This window comes from Callionymus lyra, chromosome 2 (assembly GCF_982586985.1).
Source record: "Callionymus lyra chromosome 2, fCalLyr1.hap1.1, whole genome shotgun sequence".
NCBI classification, from domain to species: Eukaryota; Metazoa; Chordata; class Actinopteri; order Syngnathiformes; family Callionymidae; genus Callionymus; species Callionymus lyra.
The window spans coordinates 6,298,018-6,309,517 of record NC_141819.1 but is presented as its reverse complement, the minus strand read 5'-3'; the positions used below and the strand labels follow the sequence as shown (position 1 = coordinate 6,309,517).

The 11,500-nt window shown below is 38.8% G+C and overlaps 3 protein-coding genes across 4 annotated transcripts in view; 2 read left to right on the top strand and 1 right to left on the bottom strand.

Annotated features, from left to right (window-relative positions):
* LOC148085179 (telomerase reverse transcriptase-like) overlaps window positions 1–1,692 on the top strand; it is a 10,104-nt gene extending 8,412 nt beyond the window's left edge. Inside the window, exon 11 of the mRNA XM_087785537.1 lies at window positions 1,473–1,692. Coding sequence (XP_087641663.1) covers window positions 1,473–1,692 — 220 coding nt within the window. The remainder of the gene's footprint in view (window positions 1–1,472) is intronic.
* The window catches only part of lrrc39 (leucine rich repeat containing 39), a 57,509-nt gene that overhangs the window by 14,819 nt on the left and 31,190 nt on the right, over window positions 1–11,500 (top strand). The gene's annotated exons all lie outside the window — the stretch shown is intronic.
* The window catches only part of LOC148085178 (NLR family CARD domain-containing protein 3-like), a 6,414-nt gene continuing 1,036 nt past the window's right edge, over window positions 6,123–11,500 (bottom strand). Inside the window, exons 1-3 of the mRNA XM_087785536.1 lie at window positions 10,748–11,500; window positions 6,693–6,866; window positions 6,123–6,159 (exon numbers count right to left, since the gene is read on the bottom strand). The exon at window positions 10,748–11,500 is cut by the window's right edge and continues 1,036 nt beyond it. Of these exons, the coding sequence (XP_087641662.1) occupies window positions 6,123–6,159; window positions 6,693–6,866; window positions 10,748–11,500 (964 nt within the window). The remainder of the gene's footprint in view (window positions 6,160–6,692; window positions 6,867–10,747) is intronic.

The following is an 11,500-nucleotide window of genomic DNA, read 5'->3' as shown; positions in this document are numbered from 1 at the left end:
CATTTCCTTTCTGTTAGAATTGATCTTAAAATGGTACAATTGTATCGTGAAAAGAAGAAGAATAAATAGAAGAAGAATAACAAGCTTAAAATACAGATTCTTTTTTTGAACAATCTTTTATGTCGAGGTTTCAATACCAGGTGGACCTCGTAAGAATACGAGTCAGAGGTCAAATATTGCATCAACTGTCGTAAATAATTCAACATCTTTTATCTCATCATTTAAAGGTAAATGTAAGAAATATAAACTTGTCTCAAAGAAAATATTAAAGTTTGTTTCTTTGAGTCTTAAATAATGTATGTTATGTGTTTTTTAGAATGTTTCTAACTATTAAAATTCTTATAAACATATACGCATATAAATTAATGCTAAAAGATGATCAAATATAAAGTAAGAGAATAATAAAGTATACTCTGCTTGATGCTAAGAACTTTTGTTCCTGCACACAATCAACATTCATGCAAACTGATTACTGAGACCAGCTCAACTCAGGTTAGAGTCAAATCACCGGTAGAATAAACATTTGTGTCTGTCTAGCAACCACACCTGAAGATGTGCACAAAAGGACCAACGGAGCCGGTGAGACCCCAGGTTGGAAGTGAAGACCGGAACCAACGCCCATGAGTGTGAGCTCCGCCCGTGAACATTTGAATTATTAGATTAAATGAGACAACAGGCAACTGTTCCAGCGGGACACCGCTTCATTGTCCTGCGCTGATTCGCTAGCTAAACCTAGCACTCAACCAATAGGATTGACCATTGAGCCAGACTCCCGACTCCAGACTGAACGCTTGCACCCGCCTCTCTCTTCGTCCGACGAGGACGCCGACTCCCGACTGGGGAATACACACCAAAGGGACTCGGGGCATCGACTACACAGGACTGCCCGACGGCGCCAGACGCCCGATAATAGGCGCTGTGTCTCAAGGCCTTTAAACTTCTATTCGGTTAAAAAAGCGTTTTTGCTTGTGATTTTCATATCAAAAGTTGTTTAAGAAATAATTTAGGATATTATAACAAGTATTCAGGCTTGACGAGGTGAGCACAAAGAGTGTGTTCATTGCGTTGGTGTTGGTAAAGTCCATTGGACTGATAAAAAATAAAAATATCAGGGTGATCTATGAGATGCCCAGACAACAGTAGCCCAAAGGACAGGTAACATAAACACTATCTTATGTGTCCTCTAGGGGAGGTTGATGTATGAATGGAATGAATGAACAGTGGACAGGATTGGTGACAATGATGTTCATCATTTGGGGATTCTTGGTACCATGTCCTGTTGTAAGAATGGGGGATGCCCCGATAACCGACACCGGAGGATATAAAAAAATCAAGTTAAGGGAATGTCCTGACCTGGATGAGTAGACAGACGTACACAAAAGATAAGTTTCATCAAACACATTCCCCTATCCGAAGAAACACACAATATTCATGGTCAGAGCTAATCCTGAATGAAGGTTATTTGTGTGTAGGTTGAAGAAGATGGACCTGGAGGACGTTGGAGAAGATGGACTGGGCTTGAGACATGGACGAAGAGGACCAACTGGAATACGAGGAGGAACAGTCGGACCGACTGAGGAGGAACAGTCAGAACGACTGAAGATGACGAGGATGGACTGGACGACTGAGCACGACGAGGGAAAGATGAATGACTACTTCAGAATGGGGCCCGAGTCTTATGTCGCACAATAAAAAAAATCATATTGCAGGCAGACTATTATAGTTTCGGTCATACATATAGCGTGTGCAGGTGCATGATAATGATGTGTTGTTTGTAAGATGATAAATATTTGATAAAAGAGGTAATTGATAAAATGTTGCTGCGGAACAACCACTAATTAAAAAAATTGTGGAGTTGTTAGATTAAAATTGTTATAAACATATACGCCATACTTAAATGAATGCTAAAAGGATAATCAAATATAAAGTAAGACAATAATAAAATATACTCATGCGTACTGATTACTGAGTGGAGACCAGCTCAACTCAGGTTAGAGTCAAATCACTGGTAGAATACCACACCTGCCTGGCAACCACACCTGAAGATGTGCACATCCGCATTTTTTAGGGATTCTCTGGACAAACGTTGCGAAACAGGAGAAGTTATCCTGTCTAAAAAGTTAGGTCTCTAGACCTGCTGAAGAAGGTGATAGAGCCGGTTCCAACAGCAGAGAGGATGAGCGGGTTTTACTCCCGGTACTTCCTTGTGCCAAAGTAGAATGGTGGATGGAGGCCCATACTGGACCTCAGCTATTTGAACAAGTTTATAGCTACCAACCCATTTCGGATCTTGACAGTAAAGGACTGCTGACAGGTGTAAGTCCAGGGGTTTGGATGACATCTATTGACCTGACCAACGCATCATTTGAAGTTTCGATAGTCAAATACTTGCGTTTCGCTAATACTTGTGTCAATACACTTGACTCCCGTTCGGCTACTCTCTGGCACCCAGGACCTTCACCAAGTGTGTGGAGGCAGCACTGGAACCAATGAGAGCAAGTGGGGTGAGGATCTTGACCTATCTGGATGACTGGTTGATCCTTGCCAGGTCTCCGACTGACAACACAGTTGCTGGAAGCTTGGCGTCATGTGATCACAGCAGGCGCTGTTATGTCCCTCCTGGGGCTCATGGCAGCAGCTCACAAGGCGGTGCGGCTGGGCTTGCTGCATATGAGGGACCTCCAGAGATGGTTTGGTCATCTCAAGCTAGATCCAAAGCAAGACCAGGGTCGGGTTTTGCAGGACATCAAATTTTGGAATTAGGTTGTGTCCTTCATTACACTCAGGTGTTCACAGACGCATCTCTAACATGGGAAGGCATCTCGGGTCAGATCTACGCCAGTGTAGATACACATGAACTGGATAGAGTTGAAAGCAATTCACAACATTCTGCTTCACCTCTCTCCCCAACTGTCACAGTCCAATGTCCTAGTGATATCAGACAGCTCCACCGCCGTGAATCGCTCTGATTGCCCCCTACTAGGCGTGGATGCTTTGGCCCACTCGAGTTGGCCGGCCGGCTACTGTTCGCCTTCCCTCCTCTGTGACTCCTCCTCCCCTTGGTTTGGAGAGCAAAGCAGGAGAGTAAAGAAGGAACGTTCCAAAGCTTAGGAGCAACAGCCTGGAAGGATTTCTCTCCTCTGGTCCTGAATCGTGTGCGAGGAACCATCAGTAGATTCTGATCCACAGACCTCAGAGCCCGAGCTGGGGTGTAAGGCTGGATCAGATCACTGATGGAAGGTCTGACCATGAATAGATCTGAAAGTAAGATCCAGAATTTTAAAATGATCCTGAAAGAAACTGGCAGCCAGTGAAGAGATTTAAGGATCGGAGAAATGTGAGTTCTTCTACTTGAGCGGGTCAGAATTCTCGCTGCAGAGTTCTGAATCAACTGCAGGAAAGACAGATCCTTCTTGTTAAGACATGAAAACAAATGGTTTCCTAAGTTTAGAGATTTTTCTCAGTTGAAACAGTTTCTGGTCAGTTTTCTGCAGTGTTGAACAAGAGACATGTCTTTATCAAATACAACACCCAGGTTTCTAAGGCTCAGTTTGACAGACTGACCTAAGTCACCCAAGTACTGACTCAACCCTGGAACCTTATCATCAGGAGCAATAACCAAAGTTTCAGTATTTCCACATTTAGCTGCAAAGTTTTTTCACTCATTGTTTGATTTCTAGCAAACAATTGACTAAGCTGTTCAGCCTCTGGGGCTCAGTTGGATCAAAAGAGCAGTAGAGCTGGATGTCATCAGCAAACATGTGGTAAGAAACATCAGGAAATCTCTGAATGATTTTTACCCAGAGGAATCAAGTATGTTTGTGTTAATGTTGTAGACATTCTGCAGTGAAACCAGGAGACATCAGGCAAGAAAAGTTTGAATCAGAAAATTGGTCATTTACGACACATTTTATTATAACAGGAGTCTTTTTGAACTTTTATTCTTTCAGTTTTTAACTTTTCATCGATCCTCACCAGGAAACACAGCCTGAAGCAATCATTGATACCAGAAACATTTGCTGTATGAATTTGATGAATAAACATGTTGCCATTCATCATACTTCAATATTCACTTCACTTTTCAGTGTTTGTTTCAGTGTTTGTTTCTGAGAGATTAGTTAATTTTCTCATGTAGTTAATCATGCCATTAAACCTCTTTTTCACATTTTGAACTCCTCCTATTCTCTATTGTTGATTCTTCTGGCAGTTTATGACGGTGAACACAAGAACTTGGACGACACCAGCTTTACCGATTCATATCTTCACCTGGATGAGTGGAAAGATCATCTTTGTTTGGGGTCGTCTGTCAGAAAAAGGTTGTTTCTGGATGACCAGTGTGAAAGTGTCTCAACAACACTATCCACTACTGGGTATCCACAGTCAGGGTGGTGGCTGCCCCCCACATATGTAGATGGAAGGGTGGGTAGGATAGGTAAGACCTGCAGGCTTTGTCTCTTAGAAGTTAGTCTGCTGGAAGGATCATTAGTTTCCCTCGGCGGGTACTGACAGAGGATACGACGTGAACGCTGATCCATTGACCCCCAGGAGGCCATTAATACGTAGAAGTATATTGTTACATTTGAAACATGTTTGACGTCTTTAATCTTTTTTTTTTGTTCAAAAGAAACTGTTTTATTAATATTACTTTCTTATTAAATACTATTGTCAACTTATATGTAGTCTATAGAGAGAAGCTAGTTATCATCAAAGTCATTTACTTCTTCATTTCCTATAAATAATAATTAATTAGGGTGTTTCTCAGAATAATCCTCATTATTATCTCGTTACTAAAGGTAGACTATAGTCACAATGGAATAGCTACACTAGCGCCATCAAGTGGCCACTAATGGGAATAGATATAGAGAGTGTGTGTGTGCATGTGTAAGTGTGTGTGTGTGAATTTTCTTGGACAGAAGATGAACAAAAAGAAAGTGACCAAACCAGTGGATTTATTTGAAAACAAGATCAGGAAACATCAAAGTGAAGAGGTTTAGTAAAAGTTCAATTACTTTGTTTAAATACATGATGTTTATTAGTTTTAAAGAGAGATTTTCCTTTTTTGGTCTCAAAAGTTTCTCTTTGATTCACTGCTTCATAGCAAAAGTATGACTACCCTCTAGTGGACAAGAGAAGTAAAATAACCATTAAAATATATAATCAGATGAGCAGCAAAACAATGAACCATTACTTGTATCTTTGAATAGATTGTTCCTCTTCAGGTCAGGATGTTCCAAGAATGAGTCGAGCTGTAAAAATATAATCATGTATTGAAGTCATTTGAAGTTGATCAAACAGTCTGGAAGGAACATCTTAACATTCATCTTCTTGCTTGATCTGTAATTCTCTTCAAGTTATTTCCCTCTGTTTCTTCTGAGAGTCACTGTGGTAGTCACTCCTCAGTCGCAGCTTTTCAAATCTGTCAGGATGATCCAGATAATCCTGATCCTCCATCAAGTTCCTGTTGTCGTTGGACAGTAGGAGGCGCTGCTGTGTGTGAGTCCAGTGAGAGTGAAGACTGAGAGAAGAAGAGACATGAGGTGATGATGGTGGAAGAACGTTGTCTTGACGATCATATACTGATCCAAACTGAGACGAGTCAATGTTCTGTCAACATTCTTCTGAGAACTTGAGAGAAGAACCATGTGACTGAAACATCCCAGAATCATCTTGAATGTCAGATTTGAAGATGAAGTCAGCAGCTAAACTAGCATGTAGCTAACATGAGTCTAGTCTAGTTGTGATGAAGATGTTCAAGTGAACACATGATTCAATATGAAGTGATTCATGTGTGAAATGATGTTTAAAGTGACTCAACATTGTGAGTTGATGATCAAACTCACGTCTGATTTCAAATATTTGACAGAAATATTTCTTTGTTCTCCACTGACAGTCAAACTGAAACAATGTTGATGTTGAAGCTCCTGAAGAGTTTTGAGCTGAAGGACTTGAAGATTTGGAATCAGAGCTTCACTTGATACTGTAACTGTGAGTCTTTAACATCTGCACGTTTGTTCTGGAATCTTCTTCATCAAGTCCATGTCCACAAAGACCTTCAACTGCTGTGTCAGCAGATGAGCTTTGATGTTGAAGTCAATCAATGGAATCAAACTTACCATTTATTTTTACAGGTCTAACATATCTGGTCCACAGAAGTCCAGCCTGGAGGAAGAAAGAGTCAGAAGATCAGATTCATTTGATTCAGATGTTTCATGAATATTGTTTCATTCTCAGTGGACGACTCAGTCATGACTGTTGATGACAACAAAGATGGATCTATAAACAGGCTGCTCAGTCTCAACTGTCTCCTTCATGCTTCCACTGGTGTCCAGCAGGAGAACATGGAGGAACTCAGAGTTTGGATTCATGTGCTCAGTTCAGATGAAGAGTCTGAGCATCAAATGTTCAGTCTATAGATCTTTGGAGTTCAGTCAGTGAGTTCTGCTGCTCTGTTCATACCTGAGAGTCTCCAGTCTCCAGTCTGGACTCTTCAGTCCAGCAGACAGCAGCTCCAGTCCTGGTCCTCCTGGATGATTGAAGCTCAGGTCCAGTTCTCTCAGGTGGGATGGGTTCAATGTCAGAGCTGAGGCCAGAGAAGAACAACCTCTCTCTGAGATCTGACACCTTGACAGACTGAAATGAAGGAGAAACACTTTTAGAAACTTATCAGAACCAAGAGAAGATGATGTTCTGACCTGAGAGTCTCCAGGTGACAGTGTGGACTCTTCAGTCCAGCAGACAGCAGCTCCACTCCTGGATCCTGCAGCTTGTTGTTACTCAGGTCCAGTAGAGTCAGACTAGAGGACGGAGAGCTGAGGACTGAGGACAGAAGTGAACAACTTCTCTCTGACAGTCGACAGAAGCTCAGCCTGTGAAAGAGACGAGTTTCATCAACAAGTGACTTTTTCAATTCTTTATTTAAAAACAATCAACTATTTACTTTCATAAGATCATGGTCACATGTTTGTTTGAATATTTATCAGGTTGGTATAAATGAGGGTGAAATGTTGAACATGACGACAGAAACACAAACATGAAGAAGGAGTAACAACAATGTTGAGGTTGTGGTTTGTTGTTAAATATTTACTTTAGAAAAACAGACTTTCCTACAAACTAGTGAGACATCATTGATTTATGCTGAATTGTTGGAACATGAACAAGTATTTCAGTGAATGTTTTCATGTGATCAACTTGATCTTGATTAATCAAATTAAATTAAATAAAGTGTTTTTCAACATTCAGTTCATGAGCTGAAAATAAATAATACTTCAACAGGAAGTGACATTTATCAACACATCGTCTGCGAACAAGGAAATCTGGCTCAGTTGCTTCATCAACCAGGAAACAAGAGCTGAGACGACACTCGTCTAGTTTCTCTCCAGATATTAGAAACATGACATTTATTTATATCTTCATTTCTCCTGAGAGACAAGAAACCAGATGAACTGTGGACCAGACATGAAGAGAGAAGATGATGTTCTGACCTGAGAGTCTCCAGGTGACAGTGTGGACTCTTCAGTCCAGCAGACAGCAGCTCCACTCCTGGATCCTGCAGGTTGTTGTTACTCAGGTCCAGTAGAGTCAGACTAGAGGACGGAGAGCTGAGGACTGAGGACAGAAGTGAACAACTTCTCTCTGACAGTAGACAGAAGCTCAGCCTGCGAAAGAGACGAGTTTCATCAACAAGTGACTTTTTTCAATTTTCTATTTGACAAGAATTGAAAGAGTTTATTTAAAGTTTAATATTGTTATTTTAGTAATAAATAAAATAAAAAAAATTCAAGATTCAATATTTTTAACAAGTGGCTTTTTAATTTAATATACAAATGTGAAAGTGTTTAAAATCCAATATATAATATATATTCAAATTATTTAATAAAATGATTCAGAAAATATTTCTATGGTTAAAAAAATAGAATATTTTAATAAAATTAAATGTTAAATTCAATCCTTCAATTCTCTGATGACACTGATCTACTTGCATAAGAAACAAAGCAAATGTTTTTCAATATTCAGTTCATGAGCTGAAAATAGATTCAACTGCTCCAACAGGAAGTGACATTTATGAACTTATTTTGCTTAAAAAGAATCTTAAAGTAATACCTGACATGAATATTTTAAATTAAATACACACAGTCGGACAAAGAGGATTATGAAGACGAACCCCTTTGATTTTATTATTTATTTTTATAGAACACATTTCCTGAGAAAAAGACAAGATTTGACCTTTTGTATGAAACAGTAAAGTTAAATAAAGCTGCATTTTTATTGATGTAACCTTCGTGGTTTTGTTTCATTCAAGAAACTTCATGTGAATTTAAGATGAAGATTTTGTAGAAATCAGGCTCAGAGCTGCTGTGAAGGTCACACATGCTAACTTAAGTTTATTTTCTATATAAATAAATGTTGCGTACACATTCATTTGTGTATACGCAGTATAATTAATGAGGCCACATGTTTTAAATATGTCGTTTTGATTATTATTCATTTTCATTTAAAGTTGACGCTTGTTTGTTTATCATTACAATGATTCATTAAGATGATATTTTTATAAACTACGTAACATCTTTACCTGCTACACAAACATACAAATGTATCTATGAGCTGCTTCACTGAAGAACAAAGTGATGACAGACTTTGACTCGTGTTTCCACCTCTGACTTTACATTTGAGCTTTGATGATGTAGAAAAGATGATGTTCTGACCTGAGAGTCTCCAGGTGACAGTGTGGACTCTTCAGTCCAGCAGACAGCAGCTCCACTCCTGGATCCTGCAGGTTGTTGTCACTCAGGTCCAGTAGAGTCAGACTAGAGGACGGAGAGCTGAGGACTGAGGACAGAAGTGAACAACTTCTCTCTGACAGTTGACAGTCTCTCAGCCTGTGAAAGAGACGAGTTTCATCAACAAGTGACTTTTTCAATTCTTTATTTAAAAACAATCAACTATTTACTTTCATAAGATCATGGTCACATGTTTGTTTGAATATTTATCAGGTTGGTATAAATGAGGGTGAAATGTTGAACATGACGACAGAAACACAAACATGAAGAAGGAGTAACAACAATGTTGAGGTTGTGGTTTGTTGTTAAATATTTACTTTAGAAAAACAGACTTTCCTACAAACTAGTGAGACATCATTGATTTATGCTGAATTGTTGGAACATGAACAAGTATTTCAGTGAATGTTTTCATGTGATCAACTTGATCTTGATTAATCAAATTAAATGAAATAAAGTGTTTTTCAACATTCAGTTCATGAGCTGAAAATAAATAATACTTCAACAGGAAGTGACATTTATCAACACATCGTCTGCGAACAAGGAAATCTGGCTCAGTTGCTTCATCAACCAGGAAACAAGAGCTGAGACGACACTCGTCTAGTTTCTCTCCAGATATTAGAAACATGACATTTATTTCTATCTTCATTTCTCCTGAGAGACAAGAAACCAGATGAACTGTGGACCAGACATGAAGAGAGAAGATGATGTTCTGACCTGAGAGTCTCCAGGTGACAGTGTGGACTCTTCAGTCCAGCAGACAGCAGCTCCACTCCTGGATCCTGCAGCTTGTTGTAACTCAGGTCCAGTAGAGTCAGACTAGAGGACGGAGAGCTGAGGACTGAGGACAGAAGTGAACAACTTCTCTCTGACAGGAAACAGTAGCTCAGCCTGTGAAAGACGAGTTTCATCAACAAGTGACTTTTTCAATTTTCTATTTGACAAGAATTGAAAGAGTTTATTTATAGTTTAATATTGTTATTTTAGTAATAAATAAAATGAAAAAAATTCAAGATTCAATATTTTTTAATTTAATATACAAATGTGAAAGTGTTTAAAATCCAATATATAATATATATTCAAATTATTTAATAAAATGATTCAGAATATTTCTATGGTTAAAAAAATAGAACATTTTAGTAAAATGAAATGTTAAATTCAATCCTTCAATTCTCTGATGACACTGATCTACTTGCATAAGAAACAAAGCAAATGTTTTTCAATATTCAGTTCATGAGCTGAAAATAGATTCAACTGCTCCAACAGGAAGTGACATTTATCAACTTATTTTGCTTAAAAAGAATCTTAAAGTAATACCTGACATGAATATTTTAAATTAAATACATGCAGTCGGACAAAGAGGATTATGAAGACGAACCCCTTTGATTTTATTATTTATTTTTATAGAACACATTTCCTGAGAAAAAGACAAGAGTTGACCTTTTGTATGAAACAGTAAAGTTAAATAAAGCTGCATTTTTATTGATGTAACCTTCGTGGTTTTGTTTCATTCAAGAAACTTCATGTGAATTTAAGATGAAGATTTTGTAGAAATCAGGCTCAGAGCTGCTGTGAAGGTCACACATGCTAACTTAAGTTTATTTTCTATAAATAAATGTTGCGTACACATTCATTTGTGTATACGCAGTATAATTAATGAGGCCACATGTTTTAAATATGTTCTTTTGATTATTATTCATTTTCATTTAAAGTTGACGCTTGTTTGTTTATCATTACAATGATTTATTAAGATGATATTTTTATAAACTACGTAACATCTTTACTTTTCAATTCTCTATTTGACAAGACTGAACTAGTTACATCATAAAATCACATATTGTATGAATATTTGAGGAAGGTTTGTCTAAATTAGGATCAGTTTGTTAAACACGATGACAAACACAACAATCATCAAAGAGTAAATCAAACATTCATGTTTAGTTCATATCATCAGAAATGTTTGAACAACTTACAGAACTTTGTTTGCAGCTTGAACCACCGGCAGAAGCCTCTCAAGAGCCTCGTCTGAAGCATATCTTGAGTATTTCTTCAGGTCAAACTCGTCCAGATGTTCCTCTGAGGACAGTAAGATGAAGGCCAGGGCCGACCACTGAGAAGAAGACATTCGATCAGAGAGACGTCCTGATCTCAGCTGCTGTTGGACCTCCTCCACCAGAGAAGTGTCCTTCACTTCATTCAGACAGTGGAACAGGTTGATGATTCTCTCTGGAGACACATCCTCACTTATCTTCTCCTTGATGAGCTCTGCTGTGTTGTGATTGGTCCAGGAGCTACTTCCTGTCTGTGTCAACAAACCTGGAAGGAGACTCTGGCTGGTCTGCAGAGAAAGACCCAGAAGGAAGCGCAGGAACAAGTCCAGATGTCCATTTGGACTTTTTAGAGTTTCATCTACTGCTGTCTGGTAGAACCTTTCTGTTTGACTTTTGTTTTTCAACAATCTTGAAAGTTTGGATGTTGGTTTTGATTCCATCAGGTTGACTCCAGAGTTGATGAAGGTCTGGTGGACGTGAAGAGCAGCCAGAAACTCCTGAACACTCAGGTGGATGAAGCAGAACACCTTGTCCTGGTACAGTCCTCTCTCCTCTCTGAAGATCTGAGTGAACACTCCTGAGTAAACTGAAGCTGCTGAGATGTCGATGTCACACTCTGTGAGGTCTGACTTATAGAAGATCAAGTTTCCTCTCTGCAGATGCTCAAAAGCCAGT